At 51.3% G+C, this 19,516-nt stretch overlaps 1 protein-coding gene across 1 annotated transcript in view; it reads right to left on the bottom strand.

The window, feature by feature from the left end:
- Window positions 1-10,075: 10,075 nt before the first annotated feature.
- The window catches only part of ST6GALNAC6 (ST6 N-acetylgalactosaminide alpha-2,6-sialyltransferase 6), a 14,434-nt gene continuing 4,993 nt past the window's right edge, over window positions 10,076-19,516 (bottom strand). The window contains exons 2-6 of the mRNA XM_007944297.2: window positions 18,094-18,184; window positions 17,084-17,263; window positions 14,099-14,505; window positions 11,489-11,596; window positions 10,076-10,265 (exon numbers count right to left, since the gene is read on the bottom strand). Of these exons, the coding sequence (XP_007942488.1) occupies window positions 10,076-10,265; window positions 11,489-11,596; window positions 14,099-14,505; window positions 17,084-17,263; window positions 18,094-18,184 (976 nt within the window). The remainder of the gene's footprint in view (window positions 10,266-11,488; window positions 11,597-14,098; window positions 14,506-17,083; window positions 17,264-18,093; window positions 18,185-19,516) is intronic.

Genomic DNA, 19,516 nt, shown 5'->3' with positions numbered 1-19,516 from the left:
GGTCCTGTTCTGCTGTGTCCCTGACCCTTCCCCTCCCAGGCCCTGTTTCTGGCCATCACCAGCCTCCCAAGGCCAGCACTAATGTTGAGTTGGCAACCACAACGTATGTTGCTATGGAGATAACTGCTGGGGAGGAGGACTGTGGTGGGCAAGTGGAACCTTTGCCTGGAGCGGAAGGCAAGCTCACTCTGCAACCTCTGCCTCACCAGCCCTTAAAACTCAGCAAGACCACAGCTCTACCTGACAGAGGGTAACTGAGGCCTAGTGAGACAGGGGCCTACTCAAGGGGGTTACAGAATCAGACCTGGAACCCAGGCCCCTCTTCTTGGGTCTTCTATAAGGTTTTTGGAGCCCCTGGAATTAGATCCAATCCCACCTTACTGTGGGAGCTTAGGAAAGAAGCTCCCGCCCCAGTGAAAGGGGCAGGGGGGCTTGGCAACTCCTAACAGCCTTCCTGGCCACAAGGCTGGGTCCCCAAGACCTGAGTCCTAAGGGAGCAGAGGGAGGTCAGGCCCCCAGTGGTGATGGATGTCTGGAGCCCTAAGGGCAGAAGAGTGACCACTGGCTTTAGGTTCAGCAGCAGCCAGGGCCCACTGAGCTCCTTTAAGAACCACCCAACCAAGGCACAGCACCAGGGACAGGACTGGGGTGCTGCCAATAGCCAGGGATAGGCCCAGTCTGGGCCTTCTGCCTGCCGGTGTCTCCTTCCAGGTCCCAGGCCTTAGGAGTGAGGAGGGCCCACGGCACCAAAGCCCATCCCCACTGTACGATAGGAAAACTGAGTCTCAGAGAGGGGCAGGAATTTGCCTAGTGCTTATCGGGCTTCTACATTTTGCATACCTGTGATCTCTCCCTAGGGTGGGGATGTATCTCCCCAATGCCCACCACCCCCAAAAAGAGACAGGGAGTCTGAGCTCTACAAACACCAGTTTAGAAGGCATCCTGTGGGGCCCACAAGAAGCTCAGGGAGGCCTCATCGACTCTAAAATTAACCTGGAGCTCATGAATCCTGTGAGACCTTAGGGGGATGCCTCACCAGGAGCGTGCCACCTTCACAGATGGGCACACTGAAGTCCAGGCAGTGAGCAGGAAAGGGGAGGAGTCTCCTTACCTTCCATCTTGCCCAAGTCTGGGGAGCCGAGTCAGCGCTCTGTAAGACAAGACACAGGCAGGATGAACGATTCCACTCCCCTCCCTACCTCTGTTTCCACCAGGCCATATCCAAGGCATCAGGGTGCGGGCCAGTCTCCACCACACTCTCTGAGGGCAGAGGGTGCTGTTGGGGACAGGGGAGGCCCAAGAGGCTGAGTGGCTTTAGAAAAGTCACCTTTCCTCTCTGTGACTCAGTTTCCTAACCCGTCACAGAAGGGCAAGAATCCCCGCCCATCCATACCTGTTTCAGGTGGAGGGCCAAGGAGGCGAGGCAGCCCTGAGAGATGACAAGGGCAAAGGCTGCATTGCTACCTGCACAGCAACCAGAAAGCAGGGTGTGGCCCAGCATCAGCGGACACCTTGACAACGCTCCCCAGGGCCCGCACGTGTCACCTCCCTTGTCACCACACTGTGCCACCTCCCCCATCTCTCTGGGCCTCACTGTTCCCATCCAGAATGGGGCTTGGACAAGGTTGCTCCAAGAGACACAGAGGCCCCAGAAGGAGGACTCTAGGGAGATGCTTAGTTTTCAGAGTGGTGGCCCCAGGACCTTGGCCTATGCAGGGCCCGGCGTCTACCCTGCATGTTCCCTGCCCCTCTCACTCCCTTGAGGAATGTGCTCCACTGCCTCCCTCCCCTCTGCATATAAAAAACCCCTGTTACTCCTGCAGCCCCACACTGTGCCTTCACAGCCCTCAGACCCCTCAGATTCTGAAGAGCACCCCCACCATTTCCAGCTCTACATACCCACATCCAGACCTTCTACCTCCTAAACACCTCTCCAGTCTGTCCATAGCTCTCTTTCTCATCACTTGCTTATTCCAAGCAGGGGGCTTAGGCCACTGCCCCAGCCTCTGCATGGGTCTCCTTGCCTCCACACCTTAGGGGCAATCTGGAGAATTTTCTCTGACAAGCATCAAACCACATACTTGCCTGTTTAAAATCCCTCCAAGGTAAAGCCTGGGCCTCTTAGCACAGCTGACAGGGCCTATGATCTGGCCCCTACCACCCTCTTCTCATCCACTGCACTTGAGCTGCTTGGTGCCCCCTCACTTGCCATTGTGATGTCTCTCATGCAGGCTTTTGTTGATGTTGTACCCAATGCCTGGATGCCCTTCCCCAACTGGCTATTGTTTAGGACTCAGCTCAGGTGTCACCTCCTTCAGAGAGCCTTCCTGGCTTCTAGCCACTCCTACACTAGTAGGTGGCTTCTCTCAACTTCCTCCAGCCTCACACACTATATCATACCTTTCTGACTGCCAGCCTGCATGCCCCACCAGACTGGCTTGGCATGGCTGAGCACAGAGCTAGGAGATCTCGTTCTACCCTCATGGCAAGCTTGGGAGGGCTGCGGGCTGGGGAGACTATAAAGAGGGAACTGGGGCTCAGAAAGGAGGAAAGACTTGCTCAGAGGCCTGGCTGGCACTGGATTCGGGTCTGCATTTCCACTGCTCCAGAGCCTGGCACCTAATAGGACCTTAAGACTCTCTGCTGACTGTCTGGCATGAATCATAGCTCTTTTCCTGCTGAGTGTGCTTAAGAAGGGACAGGAGCTGCCAAGTGCCCCTTGGCAGCTACCTAGGAGAAGAAGAGGAGGGTCCCAGGGCCAGGGACAGCCTACAGTGGCATCTTGGGGAGTGGCCCGGACCCCGCTTCACCTCTCTCCCTTCCGGCAACCTAAGCCCCTCTGTCCTCCTGGCACTTGCCACTTCCTTAGTCCAAAATAACTTGGGTGGTGAGGAGGCCTCACAAAGGCCAGGGGGCTAGGGTAGGGTTGGGTTACAGGCTCAGCACCCAGGCCTTATAAGGCCCACAGGTCAGGGCCCCAGCAACTCCCAGTACGACTGAATGGTCTGCAGAGGGGCCTGGGGAGCCAAGGCTCATGGGACAGCAACTTAATCCCAGGCACAAGGCAAGGCCCAGGTGCCCCGACTCCTGACCTAAGGCCAGACTGGCCAGTGGTTGGTGACAGACTTGGGTTCAAACCCCGGCTCCATCACCCGGCTGTACGTATGACCTTGGGCAGCTGGCATCCTGTCTCTGAGCTGCACCCCCAGGGCCTGTCCTGATGCTACTGAAGAGTCCTGGGTGGGCAGCTAAGCAGTGCTGAACCCCCCAGGGCTCCCACAGAGCCCCCACCTTTCCAGGAGGCTGCAGAGGAAAGCCCAACATCCAAGGGGTTTCCTGTCCCCCTAGCCTCAAAGTCACATGGCAGAACAGCCCTTCTAGGTACACAGGCTGCCCCTAACCAGATCCTTTGGGGCAGAGAACCAGGCCACAGCACCCCCATCCCCAGATTCCAGCTGAGACGTGCCAAGGGCAGGGACCCAGAGGCCCAAGTGTGCCAGTTAGGACAAAGGAGTGACTGTCTAGGAGGCTGGGAGGGGCAGTAATATACTCATACACACAACGCACACACATCCACACATCCACACACCAATCCACAAAGGCATAGTGTGGCACAAATACTTAAAGCCTGTGGGATACAGACAAACCAAAATGCACAGATCACAACCATGGTATAAACACAGGCACACATGAAACTCACGGACACCCTGACACACACTAACACATCCTCCCCTCCCCCATCCCAGGTGCTGCTCCCCCGCTCCTCCCCCAAATAGGTACGAGCGCGCGCACGCACACAGACACACACTGACCTGGGGGGAGGGGTGCGGGTGGGCGCCAGGGGCCAGCGCGTGCCCTGCCGTCCTCAGCTGGCCGCCCGCAAAGGCGACTATTTATAAGGCTGTCAGCGCGCGGCATGCCGGGAGCCAGCGCTCCGTGATGGCAGGCAGGGAGAGAGGGCGGGAGCGAGGGAATGCCGACTGGGATGGGAGGGGGCTGGACCCGAGTGGAGCCCTGATGGGGGAGGTCAGAGCAAGGCTGGCACCGCGGCCCGTGCACCCAACAGGTGGCTGTCCCTACACACATGCACCACACTTCGCAATTTGCCAAGACTTTTCCATCCCTCTATTACCTCCACAGATGCCAGCATCACTCCAAGAGGACAAGGCCAGCCTTCTCATACGTAAGCTAGAGAAACTGAGGTCCAGAGGGGAAAGGCTTTTACATAGATCCCACAGCAGAGAGATGGTGCAGAGAGAGGGAGAGGAATGAACTCAGGCTTTGCTGTCCAGACCAGTCGTCCAGCCCCTCCTTGTATCCTGGGCTGAGACCTGCCTGAGACTCCCCCTCCTCTGTTGGGAAGGCCCCCCAGGAACCCCTCTGGGGCTAAATCTCCCCAGGGCCTCAAAGACCACCACATACCCAAACCCCAACCACTGACTCAGAACTCAGATTATCAAAATCAGTCCTGCCCCCCAACAGACTCGTCTGCTGGGAAGTTCCAGTGACTAGGAGTATGAGGATGGGCCGTTCAGAACTCAGGCACCCAGATGGGGACTGATAAGTCCCATTAATTGACCACTCACTATGCACCAGGTGGTGGGCAGAGCACACAGTAGCAGGTGCTTAATAAATGTGGCAGGACAGGGCAAGAGCCCAGGACCATCCAACTCCAAGGCTCAAGGCCTCCTTGACCACTAGACTGTGTCATGTTCTTGAAGGCAGCAGCGCCAAGTGGTAGGGTGGGTTGAATTTGGAGTTTGCCTTGTAGGTACTAGGGAGCCATGAAGGTGTGAAACCACCAGGAGAGTGAATCTGCCTTAGGAGGGTGGCACCTTAGCAACAGCAGCCAGGACATCAGGAGGCCCAGGTCTGGTCCAGCTCTGCCACCTGTGACATCAGATGAGGACCTTACTTTTGGGGACTTTTGTCTCATCTTTGGTTGGGGGGATGATGCAGTGAGTCAGAGGTTCAGCATTAGAAGTTGTCCTCTCAAAGGCTGTTGGTGGGTGTGTGCATTGGTGCAACCTTTGGGGAAAGCAAACTGATGATATAAATAAAAATTTTAAGTGTGCCCACAATTCTACTTTTAGCAATACACTTCAGGGAAACACACGTGGGCACAATATAGTACAGGATGGTTCCCTACTGCCAGGGGGACGCTGGTGGGAGGGACAGTGGGACAGCCAGTGGGAGCGAGGGGAGGTGAGTACTGTCAGTGTGAGAAAGGAAGCCAGAGATTTTCAGGGCTGGTGGGGGCAAGAAGCCCTGAATACACATCGCTAGTCTGATCCCACCTGTGAGAAAATTCTGAACATCCAGGCAGGGGTGTGTGTGTGCATGCGGTGTGTAAAATCTATTTCAAGATCCATACTTTTTGCATTGTAGCATCTCTGAAATCCAATTGTCTTACAATCTTAGAGTCTATGAAATGAAGCAAGGAGCCCTGGTGGCGTAGTGGTTAGAACATTCGACTGCTAACCAAAAGGTCAGTGGTTTGAACCCACCAGCTACTCTGTGGGAGAAAGATGAGGCAGTCTGCTTCTATAAAGATTTACAGCCTTGGAAACCCTATGGGGCAGTTCTACTCTGACCTATGGGGTCACTAAGAGTCAGAATGACTTGACGGCAGTGGGTTTATTTTTTTATGAAAGGAAGCAGAACTGACAAGAGGGGTGATGATCCCCCCGCCCTGGTGGGACTTTTCCTCTTACTGAAAGTCTTACCCATGCTTGTGTGTGTGTGTGTGTTAAATACAAGTATATATTTAACATAAAATTATTTCGTTTGCATGTGACCTATGGATTTGTCACCAATACTGGGGTATTAAAATGTCAGGGTTTTTTCCCAGCTAAATCTGAAGAAAGGAAACAAAGAATGAAGGAGGGAGGGAAGAAGGAACAAATGGAAGGAAGGAAAGGAGAGGGAGGGAGGGAGGGAAGCAGGAAAGAAGGAGAAGAGAGGGGAAAAAGGAGGAAAAGAGAGAGTGAGACAGGAAGAAGAGGGGGAAGGAAAGGAAGGGGGAGGGGAAATTACATGGAGGAAAAACCTGGAAGATTATACCAGGACTAGAAATCTTCTCACTCGCTACCTTATATAATTTGTACAGCTTATTATTTTATAACAGACATTCTTAAATACTTAACAAACATACGCATAGAAAACTGAAAGCAATTGTTCAAAACGATGTTGATTAAAGAAGGAATTTGAGGCTTGAAAACAAGCCAGCATCAAGAGATGATGGGACCTGCCTCACTCGGAGGATCGCAGCTGCATCCACAGGGTCCCCACAGAGTCCAAAGCGCAGGGCTGCCCTGGGCGGGCCCTGCTTGTGGAACCAGCAGAGCTAGAACTGCTCAGCATCCTCAGGAAACAGCTGAAGCGAGCCCAGAAGAGAGTCCGCTTCAGGAAGTATATGCTGAGTTTGCAGCTGGTGGAAGGGACTGTGGAAAATAGGCACCACCCTCCCAGGAGGGGTGGGGGTCCCTTTCCACAGAGGTGAGGAAACACATGGCTCACAGGGATATCTGGAAGGGTGGAAGGGGTGGAAGTGGGGGTACAGGTGAGGATATAGGTGCAGGAAGGCATTGAAATGTTCAGTGAGGTGGTGGGCTTGGTCCTGGCCACAGTGGGGGAGCCAGCAAAGGTTTCAGAGCTGAAAGGAGTATCAGAGTATGGACTTCAGAGAGATGACTATGTTAATGACCAGACCAGTCCTCCTGGGACTGAGAGGGTGAGAGTGTGAGGTGGAGGAGTTGGGGACTCAGCCCCAGGCCTCCTGCCTTCAGCATCCTCCACCAAGTCCCACCTCCAGATGCTATACAGCTTTCCAAGAGACCTCCCCTTGAAGACACCAACCCCTCTTGGCACTCTCCTGCCAACCTTCCCTCACACCCACCAATAGAGAGACAGAAGAACCAAGGCATTCTGGGAGAAATGAGAATACCTAGAAACCTCTTTTTTTGCGTGGGGTTGGAAGTGTGCCATATTCCCATACGCCATACACAGGAGGGGCTTTAAGCTTCTCAGGCAATGACTACACAAGCAAGGAGTCCGTGGCCCTCTGGAATACTGCCCCTGAAGCCGGCAGAATCAAAGCGCAGCCCACATCCTGTCTCTTACCTCCACTGGAGGTAGTTAAGTAAACAGGATAACTCAGTTCCTTAAGAACTGAATAGACTGTAAGGTCAATTCACACATCCTCTCCATGTTTTCTCCATAATATAGGTGGTAAGTATGTTAATGTGTTTCAGAAACAACTTGAAAGTTAACTTTGGCCAGCAGACAGGTGCAGTGAGACAAACTGGGAACTTTCTCCCCTCTGCCCAAGCCTCGATCAGCTGGTCCTACTTCACCCCCATCTCTGTGTCCTGCTCCCCCAGAGCTGTGTCTGGTCCACCCCCATATCCTGGACCAGCCTCCTGCCCTTCCAGAGGCTGCCTCCCTTGTCTTCTCCAAACCAGAAGCATAGAGGCTCCACCCTCAGGCTGGCGTTCATGGCGGTGGGCCATCTGGCCCAAGTGCTCTCATCTCCCGCTGCTCCTTTCTGCTGCAGCCAAACTGGTCCCACCATCTACTGAGAGGCCACTTCCCCCACCAGGCTGTGCCTTATACCACTCTGCCCACCGGGCAGCCCCTCATGCGTCGACTGCATCAGTGTGTGGCACATTGCTGCTTATCATTCAAATGTATACATGAATTGACAAATGCAAGAGACCATTGTTGCCTCTAGTCCTGGTGGCCCACCATCCAGCTGGCGCACTGCCAGGGGAGAATTCTCTTTCTCCATCCCCAGCAGCCCAGGGCCCCTGGGAGATCCCAGCAGAGGCTGGCTGCCCTTGTCTCACAGTTACCCTTTGTTTGGCCTCTGCTCCCAAGGGCATCTTATCTGCCTAAACAGGTTGTAATTTCCTGGAGTCAGGGACCCCTTCTACCAGCCAACCTGGAGTAAACAAGGCTTTTTGATGTGAGGCTGGCAGCAGCAGGAGCAGGGTTCTGGGAGTCTGACCTCCCTTCAGTCTGACCTCCCTCCTCCCTCTCCACCAGGATCACAGCCCTGCCTGCCTCTCTGCTACTGAGCCAGGCCTGCACCCCCTGGCATTCTGCATCCTGGGTCTGTCTGGGTATATATATGCATCTCTCTCTCTCTCACTCACACACACACCACACACTCCTGAGCTCATTCCTCTCTGGCCTCCTCCAGAGATGCCTGGCTGCTTATGGTTGCAAGAATTTCACTCTTCCTGCCCCCTTCCCCTCCCAACCTGGAAGCTCTTCCCACAGACCTTCGCTGGCCTCCTCAGCTTCCTGGCCTCAGGCAAAACGCTCACCTCCTCAGAAGTCCCTCTCACAGCTAGTACCTGGTGTTAGCTAGTACCTGGTGTTAGTGCCTTCACAGCCCTTCCCCCTAAGGCAAGGACCATCTAAAGTAGAACTAGTCCCTCTCCTCCCTAGAATCCAAGCTTCGAGCTCCTTCTCTTCCAGAGCCGTGTCTGGTTGTAGCTGGTCTCTCTTCCCAGATGAAGGGACTGAGAAGTGAAGTGACTTGCCCAAGGTAACAGACAGGAAGAGGCAGGGACAGGGGGAGCCAGATGGGCTTGGTTCCAGCCCCCATAGCTGCCAGTCGGCATGGCACGGACTCACTGGCCGGCTGAGAAAGCTGAACCTCCCACTTCTCTCTGAGTGCCCAGACACGAGGGTGGGGCACCGTCCTGAGGAAGCTCTCAGCGCTGGGCCAGAGAGGGCTGAACTTGACTGGAAGACACAAGAAAGCAAGCCAGAGCTTAGGTGCATTTATTCCTATAGAAATCGTTACAAAAACAAATCTGGGGCAGTCACCAGCCCCCCGCCCCAATGTGCAATGGCTGCCTGCAGGCCTCTACCTCTGACCCCTCCCCCTCCATAACCTCTAGGAAGCCCTCTTGAATCTTCCCTTCCAGACTCAGAAGGAGCAGGGGGCTAATTCTCTCCGGTGAGGCCCAGCAATAAAGTGCAAGGGGACAGAACACAGACAACACGGCTCCTGGCCTGCTACATACACCAGGCATGGCTGGGGAGACCCTGGAAGTCCCCAGTGGCTCCAGACAAGAGAACCACACGAAACCCAAGTTTGGCTGGGTCCCACCCCTTCCTCACCCCAAGGGCTCAGGCCAGGCTCCTCCAACAAGTAGAGGGGCCTTTCCTGGATGATGAAAAGGAGACCTGGCCCTTTAAGAGCCAAGCCAATGCCAGTAGGGCTGAAAGGACTAAGAAAACAGCTGAAGGTTTGTTCCATTCTTGTCAGAGTCCCCCAACCCGGAGGAGTTTGCGCAAAAATACCCTAAAGTTTTCCAGAAGACAGTGGAGGAGGGAACTCCAAAAACCCAGAGAGCTGAGCCTCCCAGCAAGGGGTAGTGGCTGGAAGGGTCCAGTCTTAGGGAGGACAGACCCAAGAGTGGTCAGGTCAGTGGGGAAGGTGAGGAGAGGACCTCAGATTCTACATCAGAACCTGGCACAGGCAGAAGGGTCCCCAGAGAGGAGGAGGGATTTGCCCAAGGTCACTTGGCAGAGCCAAGACCCACATTCAGGACTTCTATTTCTGCGAGCTACCCACAACCCCCACAAATTCTCTGGCTCAGCCTCTAGACAGCTCCTACCCCCACACAATGGTCTCTTTCTGGCACTGGGAGGTGATGGAGTCATACAGAGCTCCCAGATTCCTGGGACAGGACCCCACTGTCCCATCCAACTGAGGAGTGATTTGGGAGCCCATTCCTGGGGCTCTGAACCAAGGCCTCATGAGAAAGGACATGTCCTTGGCCTCAGATTGGCTCAGAAATGGTCCCATACCCTGATTGACTATGCTCGAACCCTGATTGGATAGAAATACCTCCCTGACACTCGATTAACCACACAGAATCCCAAATCCCTGATTGGCCAAGAGATACAACCAGGCCCCAGTTGGCTGGAGGATACATCCTCTTCAAGGCCCTAACTGGCCGGAAAACACTCCAGCCAGCCTGGACTGGCCAGGAGATGCTCCATGGTTGAGCTCCTTCTCCTGTGTCCCTTGTGAAGTCCCCACAGGCAAGGTGGCCTAGGTCCAGGAGGGGTGGGAGAAGGTGATGCCATACAGCTGGGCCCAGGATGAGAAGACCCTCTTCTCGGTGATGAAGCGGTGGTGGTTGCCCTTGTGGCTGTGCTCATTCTGGATGTAGGTGATACACTCGTCTGGCCCCTTGGGCTCATAGTAGTGGTAGGGCGTGCGCTGCAGGCGGGGCCGCTGGCTGGGGCAGAGCAGATGGGGGCCGTAAGGGCAGGGAGTGCATCAGCAGAACACCTGCCCAGGGCAGGGCTTAGGCTTTCCAGCCTCTGACCTGCTGTAAGACCTCAGTGGGGGAAATCCTTGCCCCTCCTTGGGCCTCAGTTTCCCCATCTGTAAAATGGGTATAGGGTAGGCTACATTTGTGATCGTCAACTGTCTTTTTTCTTTTTTAATGTAACAGAGCCTTTTCATTTCCCCAAGATGACAACAGTATGTGGTAGTGTGGGGACCGTGGACCCTAGAGGTTGTTCCCACCTCTTAATACTTAATACTCTTAATACTTGTGGAACCTCTCAGAACATTCTCCTCTATTTTTTTCATCTATGGAATATGGAACTAACAAATCTGTCTTGGAAGAAGTGCAGCTGGAATGCTTCTTGGAAGCGAGAATGGCCAGACTTCGTCTCACCTACTTTGGTCATGTTGTAAGAAGGGACCATTCCCTGCAGAAGGATATCATGCTTGGGAAAATGGAGGATCAATGAAAAAGGGGAAGGCGCTCTACAAGGTGGATTGACACAGTGGCTGCAATGATGGGCTCAGGTAGAGCAAGGATTGTGGAGCCGGCACAGGACCGGGCAGGGTTTCATTTTGCTGTACACAGGGTCGCTATGAGTCAGGAGACAACTCGACGGCACTTAACAACAATACGGGATAGGGAGATTAACAGTATCTCTCCCTTAGGGTTGCTGTGAGAAGTAAATGAATAATAAATGCAGCCAGGCTTGACACATGATCAGCACTCAGTAAAGAGGAGCTGTCACCTAGTAGGTGTTTCATAAAATAATAATAAATTCTGGCTAAGCTTGGGGTAGGGGAACTGGTGGTGCAGTGGTTAAGCAATCAGTTGCTAAATGAAAGGTCAGTAGTTCAAATCTACCAGCCGCTCTATGGGAGAAAGATGTGGCAGTTTGCTTCTATAAAGATTACAGCTTTGGAAACCCTATGGGGCAGTGCTACCCTGTCCTAGACAGCAATGGGTATTTTTGTTTGTTTGTTTGTTTTTCAGCTTGAGGTAAAGACCTATGAGGCATCCTCAGGAGTCTAGATCTCTGCAGAATAGTTTGAATGTCATGGAATAGAGGTCCTCAAAGGCACCCGAACCAATGTTTCCAGGTCCCCTAGCTCCTCCCACTATCAGCGACTGGGTGTTGTCCTAGGAGGGCACTGGCTAGGAGAGCTCACCTACAGTAGTCAGGTGGGACCATGCCATACACATGCACGTGGTCACACAGCTCCACTGCAATCACCATGGTGAACCAGCCAGTGCTCAACCACGAATGGGACTTCTCCCTGGCAACAGAGAAGGGTCATGATGAGGGGTGCACAGGCAGGGGTGAGGAGGAGGCAGGGAAGAATGGCCAACCCCTGGAATTTTCTGGAACTCTTCCCACCCACCTGTTAGAGCCCTCCTCCCACCTCAGTTAGCCCCTAGGCCAGCCCTCCTTGGGAGTAGGGTATGCTAGCAGAGGGCTTGCTTGGGCAGAGATGAGGGATGTGGACAGAGCTACTATGAAGGAAAGAGTGGGAGCAGGGTATCCTGGAAAGATGCTCTCCTGAGGAGACGTCAGAACTAAGCAGGCTGGGAGTGACCATGAAGCATGCTAGAAGCAGCCGTACCCATGCAAGTCTCCCAATGGGAAGTAATCAGAAAAGGTCATGCTGGGAGTGGCTACAAATGCAGAGCAAAGCCTGGGAGAAGTAGGCAAAACCTAGAGTTGTATTGTCCATCACAGCATCCATAGCCATGAATGAATACCTTGATCTGAGGCTGTGATGTGCTGTAATTGTAAAATATACATTGGATTTTAAAGGTGGTGTGAGAAAAAGAAAAAAGAATGTAAGATATGTCAGTGATAATTTTTCTGATATTGGTTACATATTGAATCTATTTTGGATATAATCGATTAAAGGTGGTTCTTGGAAAAGTTTTTTTGTTTGTTTTTTTAAAATAGATAAACCTCACCTCTCTCAAGACTGACAAGGAAAAAGACAAGACACAAATTATCAATATGAGGACTGAAAAAGGTGATATCGCCATAAACCACGAGATGTTAAAAGGATAATAGGAAAATATCACAAACAACTCTGCATATGCAAATTTGACCACGTAGATGAAATAGGCCAATATCTTGAAAACCACAAACTACCCAAACTCACGCAAGATGAAATGGATAACTTGAATTTCCTCTATCTATTAAAGAAATTGAGTTCATAGTTTAAAGCCTTCTGAAAAAGAACTCTCCAGACTCAAAGGGTTTATTTCCTTAGCAAATCCTACCAAACATTTAAAGAACAAGTAACACCAATTCTACCAGAAAATAGAAGAGAGAACGCTTCCCAATTCTGAGGCTAGCATTAACGTGAATCTGAAACCAGACAAAACAGTACCCCAAAAAAATTATAAACCATTATCTCTCATGAACACAGACATGAAAATTCTCAATAAAATATTAGCAAATCAAATCCAGTAATCTATTATAAAAACAACACATCACAACCAAGTAGGGTTTATTCCATGAATACAAGGCATTTCAATACTTGAGAATCAATCATGTAATCTACCATGTTAATAGTCTTAAGAAAAAATACATGATCATACAATATAATTGATGAGTAAAAATTTTGATAAAATCCAACATCCAGTCCTGATAAAAACGCTCTCAGTAAATGAGGGCAAGAAGGGAACTTCCTCAACTTGATAAAGGACAGAGATAAAAACCCATAACTAACATCATACTCAATGATGGAAGACTGAATGCCTTCCCTTTACTACTGGGAAAAAGCAAGGCTCTCCACTTATACACTTCATAAAATTCAACAGTACATTGGAAATTCTAGAAAGTGCAATACAAGAAAAAGAAAAGACGGAAAGTGGGCAGATTGGAAAGGAAGAAAACTGTCCTTATTTGTAGACACATGATTATCTATTATCTCAAAGAATCTAGCAATGAACAACTGGTAATTAAAATAAAATAAAAAAATTATAGTAGCTCCAAAAATTTTAAATATTTAGTTATAAATCTAACAAATCATGTACAGGATCTATATGTTGGACATTTTGAATTAAATAAAATATATTCAACTTAATTAACCTGCTTCTTTTTATTTTTTCAATGTGGCTACTCTAAAATTTTAAATGACATATGTGGCTTGCATTGTAGTTCTATTGGAAAGCACTAGCCTAGACTACAACTCTGTAGAGCTTTCCTACGGAGATTAGCTAGAGCAGTGCATTTTGGGAATGATATATCCTTAGAATAGAGCAGGCTGGGAGAAACTGAGTCAGAAGGGGTGTTCTTTATTTTAAAGCAAGATATGCTGGGAACAGTCAGCCAAGACTTTAGATTAAGTATGGGAGTTCCTAGAGAGATGCTAGGAGTGACCTTAGAACAGAGCATACCAGGACCTCTTGTTTCTTCAGAGCAAGGCATGCAGAGAGGAAGGCTCTCTAGAGGAGGCGAGTCAGAAAAAGGCATGCTGGGTGCAGATTTGCCTTTAAGACTTGCTGGGAGGATGCTCTCCTGTAGAGAGTCATCAGGGCAAAGGCCTAATGAGATGAGCATGTCCTCAAAGCAGAGCATGCTGGGAGGAAGCCCTTCTGGGGAGGCAAAGCCACACAGAACATGTTAAAAATGACCCATGCTATGAGTTGCACATAACAACTCTCCTAGGAAATGCGACCAGAGAGTAGCACCCTCAGAGCAGTGCATACTGGAAGCCAAGGCTCTCTGGGCAAGGCATGCTGAGAAGGAGCACAAGGCTAGCCAGAGGAGGCAGGTGGGAGGCTGGTACCTGTCCTTGCCCGTCTCACCCCGGAAGAGGTCGTCAAATTGGTGCATGCGGGCGGGAGAGACGGCGTAGGCCTCCATGTTGGGGAACGCCAGGCCTGCCCGCTGGATGACGCGCACAAGGGTGCCCTGGGGCTTCTGCATCTTGCTCGGGGGGCCCCAGAAGATGAATACGGTTTCAGGGGTCCGGTTGACAAACTCCTGGGGCCTCCGCAGCACACGGAACACACTGGAATGGGCCACTACACGGAAGGTGGTCTTGTTGCCCACATCAGCTGAGTAACCTGTGGTAGGCGCGTCGTTCATGCGGATGGTGCACTCAGCCCGCTCAATCTCAGGGCCCAGCTTGGTGCCCAGCAGGTGGCTAGAGCTGGTGACAATCACACACTGGTGGCACCGGGAGGGCAGTGTCTAAAGGACAAGGAAGGTGAATATCATTAAGACCACTCCATGCTGGACCTTGTGCTCTGTACAACCAGGCCACCAGGAGACAGAAATTATTATGCCCATTTTAAAGACTGGGAAATTGAAACTCATTCATTCAACATTCAGTACATAGTTATAGCAAGCTGGCTAATGGCAGGCTCTGTAGCAAAGAGCAAGTCAGACCCAGCCCCTAAAAGTTCACAATCAGGGAGACAAAGAGTGAATGAGTAAAATAATAAATTATGCCAGGTAGTGATATGTGCAAAGAAGAAAATGAAATAGGGGGAGAGGGATCAAGAGAGCCTGGAGAGGAGCTACTTTGGAAAGGTCGTTCCAGGGAGCCTAAAGGATAAAAAGGAGCCAAAGGAAAAGTATTCAAGGCAGAAGATCAAGTACAAAGGCTCTGAAGTAGAAATGAACAGTGTGCAGAGAACCAAGAGAAGGTCACTCAATCGGGGCAGTTACCAAGCAGGAGATGAGAAGAATCGTGTAGGCACGTCCCCAACATCAGACAGCATAGGAATGCGGGGCCAGGATTTGAACCCAGTTCTGTATGACTACCAAGCCCCACTCTTCTCAGCTTCAGTCCCAATTCCCCAAACAGGACGATTTTTCAAATACATCTTAGACATTTCCACATCAGTCATAAACAAGAGAACCAAAAAAAAAAAAAAAAAAAATTACCATCAAGTTGATTGCAACTCATAGCTACCACTTCATTATTATGGAAAAGGTGTGAAAGCCATTCTGGGCCTCTGTTTCCCCATCTACGAAATCAATAGATTGGAACTGTACGCTCTTTGGGGCCTATTTTCCATCCATGAATTCCTGTTCACCATTTAGAGATCAGCTCCAATACCACCTCCTCCCAGGCAGTCTTCCCTAAGCCCTTCCTCCAAGATCCAGCAACATGCTGCATGTACCTCAACTGATGGTTTTTCCTGTTTTCCTGAGCTCTAGTGTCCTTTGCTTCCCTATCAGGCTAGAAGCAACCTCAAAGCAGGTTCTGCCTCTTCTCTTCCCTTCTCTTTTCACCCTTACTCAGGCTGGACCAGTTTCCCCAGAGTTCTGCCATTATTAATTCCCCTTTCAAAGAGCTCTGGTGACGCAGTGCCTAAGGCATTGGACTGCTAACTAGAAGGCTGGTGGTTCAAATCTACCAGCCACTCCTCGGAAGGAAGATTGGGCAATCTACTTCTGTAGTGATACCGCCTCGGAAACCCAAGGAGGGGTCACTATGAGTCGGAATCGGAATGGACTCAGACTCCAAGACAGGGAGTTTGGGTTTGTTTTTTTTTTGGTAGGATAAAGTCTCAATTGGGTGCTAATCTGTCTCTTCCCACTTGCTAATGAACCCTTTCCAAGTGAGGGAGTGCAAGTGAGGGAGTGTCCAGAGCCCAGGGCTTCAAACTTAATCAAAGGTCCTAAGGCAAAACTGGGAGGGCCAGCCAGGGAGAGAGGCAGGCAGGCTGGAGAGGGCAGGGCTTCAAGGAGAACTCCTCCTCTTGCAAGGCTAACTCCACGCTCGCTCAAGCCAATTATTTTCTCCCTGATCCCAAAGAAAACAATTGGGGCTTGGAAGCCTATGAGATGAACCCCAGAAATTCAACCTGAGTTTCACGGCTATCCAAGGCAAACAAAAGTCCCCAAGAATGACTTTTGGCCCCTCAATGCTCTGGTGGCATAGTGGTTAAAGCATTCAGCTGTTAAAAACAAGGTTGGCAGTTCGAATCCACCAGTCACTCTGCAGAAGAAAGATGTGGCAATCTGCTTCTATAAAGATTTACAGCCTTGGAAACCCTGTGGGGCAGTTTTACTCTGTCCTAAGCAATCAGTATGAGTTGGAATTGACTCGTCAGCAACAGGTTTATTTATTTATTTTTTGGTTTATGCTTCCTTAACTCAGCAGAGGTTGGGGCAATACCATGTAATCAACGAGGAAACAAGGATTTAAAGGAATGTTCCAGTGCATGCCAATTTTAAAGTCCCAGAAAGACCATGGCTGTGGTTATCAAACCTAACTTCTATCTCAGCTCCTCCCCTCCCTTACAGCATGGTTTTGGAACAGTATCTTCACCTCTCTAAGCCTCAGTTGCTAACCTCGCATTACTGGTCTCAGAATTACTGATGACCATAGTGCCTGGCACACAGCAGGCACTTGATAAAGAGCAGCTGTTATTATAACTGTCAAGTACCCAAGTGTCCTGCCCCCAAGCCCTCTGTGGGCCCACCAGCAGAAACAGAGATCAGTAAAGACCAGAGATACGTTTCCACAGGGATTCTGAGTCAGGAGACTTAGAATATTAATGCTGAAGTGGAGACCTTGGAGAGAACTGAGGCCCAGAGGGGGAAGGGAAGTTATCCAAGGTGATACAGCAAGCGAAGGACTGAAGTCACTGGAAGCCAAGGTCTCTGACTCCCGGAGTCCACCATTTCCTTTAGGAGGGGCGTGATAGCAGAGAGCAGAGGTGGCGGAAGAAAAAGGAGCAGTAAGGATGGGCAATGGGGAGGAACAGCCAGCAGGCAGCTCCTAGGCAGGCTCCTTGAAAGTGGCTGGCCCTACCTTGTTGCCAAGAAGGGGGATGTAGCCATCAGTGATGCTCCACTTTTTAAGGTTGATGGGCCGGCGGATGCGACCCCGCAGGGAACCGTAATGGAAGACCTCATTGGCACTGTTGGAGCTGTAGAGGATGAGGATGGTGATGAGGGCAAAGAGGATCACGAACACTGCTGATCGCTGCTCCTGGAGAGGGGAGAGGCTGGTGAGGGTCCAGCCCCACGGCAGCCTTGCCACCCCACTTCCTTACACCCAGCTATAACTCCTGCTCTTCATTCCCAGGCCACTGCAGACACCAGCTTCTCCAGGGAGGTCTCCAACAACCCTCTGAGCACCCCCTCCATTACAGCATAGATCTGAATGTCAATCTCTCCCCTAATTTAAAGCCTAGAGGGATGGGTCCACCTCATTCCTCATCATATCCCAGTGCCCATAGTGGGGCCTGGCATCCAGTAGGTCCTCAGAGAGGGTTTGCTGGATTAGATTGGCTATGGATGTTAGGATCCCTCCAGTTACAGCTGGGAAGATGCCTGGAGACAAGTGATTGATCTGAGTGAGAGGGTCTGGGTCTCTCCGAAAGTAACTTTACATAGATGTTTATCATTCAGTTAAACCAGAAGAGAGGTGTTCTGATCAAGAATTGAAATAGTATCAGTCGTCAGTGTACCAGCGTGTGGCTGTGGGGGCTGGATAGCAGATAGTGTCTAAGGCTGGGATTTATATGCTCAGGCTCTGCAAGGCTGGGCAAGACCCAGGAGTCCTCCTTCACCACAGCTGGACCAGTCAAGCCTAGGGGGACAATGGCAAGACCTGGGCCCAGAGAGAGGGAGGAGCTTATTGAGGGCCACGTAGCAGATCAGTGACCCGAGCACAGCTCAAACCTGGTCCTCCCAGGCATTAGTTGCTCCTGGCAGGGAGATTTGTGATGGCCTAGGTTCTAGGCAGCTCCAAAGGAGCTGATTTCACAGGGAAGAAGGAGAGGTTCAGATGGGGAGAAGAGATAGGGGGAGACTTACTTTGTTGCTACTCATCTCTCCCCGGCGTCTGCTGAAAGGTGGGGGCCGGCGTCCTGAAGGTGGCCCGGGGGCCAGGGTTGAGGGGTCACACCTGCAAGCCACCAGAAAGGTTTATGATATGGGCACCCTCCCCTGGCCCCAGCTGGCCAAAGGTTACAGCCCTACACCCTCCCACCGCCCATCAGATTTCTTGCCCACCCAGAACTTTAAGACTCAAGGCCATATCCATTTTGTAGATGAAGCCACTGAGGCCCAGAAAGGGCAGGGACCTGCCTGAGGTCACAAAGCCAGGCGGTGGCAGAGCCCTGTTCTACCTGCCCCTTGATCTCTCTCCCACGCTTCTCTGAGCAGGAGCCTCCCCACACCCAGGCTCCCCTGCTAGGGGACCTGCCCCCACACAGCAGGGGCCCACCCCACCCCCTGCTCTATACCCTGTCTCAGAGCCTGGTGGCCTCAAAATTAAGCAACACTCTTCCTCCACACAATCCCCAATTCCTTTTCTCTCTCCATTCCAGGTCTTGTATAAATGGTCCTCTCTGCCTGGAAACCCTTCCCTCCTGCACCCTGTACCCAGCTAACTGCCGCTCGTCTTCCAGGCCTGAGGTGGATCAGGAGCCTCCCCGGGGTCCTCCCCTAACTGTGTTCATCTGGGTCCTTGCCGCTTCTCCAGGCTGACAGCTCTCAGAGGGCACAGCTGGCACAGGTCCCCGCATTCTCAGAGAAGGCACAGCGTGGGAGTGTCACTGAATGAATAAATTCATTAACCTCCTAAGATTTTGGTCGTTAAGGTCATGGGGACTCACTTCTGAGACCTGGTTCTAGTCCCAGCTCCATCATTGACTAGTTGGGTCACTTACCTCCCTACCCTCAGACTCCTCATGTCAAATGGCTGTAGGCACAGCCCCCAGGGCAGGGGAACCTTAAAGAGACAATGCAATCTTGGCCTGAAACTTCCTTCTTGCCCTCAGCCTCAGCTGTGAGGGGACAAATCTAGCTCCACCACTTACTCCCCAGGCCCTTGAAGGGTTGAACTCCTTTCCAGACCTCAGTTTCCCTACTTGTATAAAGGGAATGAGGAGCCCTGGTGGTGCAGTGATTAAGCGCTCAGCTGCTAACCAAAAGGTCTACAGTTCAAATCCACCAGCTGCTCCATGGGAAACAGATGTGGCAGTTTGCTTCTGTAAAGATTATAGCTTTGGAAACCCTATGGGGCACTTCTACTCTGCCCTAAAGGGTCTCTTTTAGTCAGATTCCACTCCAAGGCAACAGGTTTTGGTTTATAAACGGAGTAAGTTTGTGTCCAGTCTACCTCCAACAGATTCAGAAAGCGGTAAGGGAGGAGATGTTAGGCCGAACCAAACCCAAGCCACCAACATTTCAGTTAGCAGCTTCCTCCGGTGTCAAGCCCTGATGAGACAGCCTG

Source organism: Orycteropus afer, unplaced genomic scaffold, assembly GCF_000298275.1.
Source record: "Orycteropus afer afer isolate SDZICR_OR568_19922 unplaced genomic scaffold, OryAfe1.0 scaffold00123, whole genome shotgun sequence".
Taxonomy (NCBI): domain Eukaryota; kingdom Metazoa; phylum Chordata; class Mammalia; order Tubulidentata; family Orycteropodidae; genus Orycteropus; species Orycteropus afer.
The sequence above is the reverse complement of the archived record's forward strand: the minus strand, read 5'-3'. Positions and strand labels throughout refer to the sequence as shown.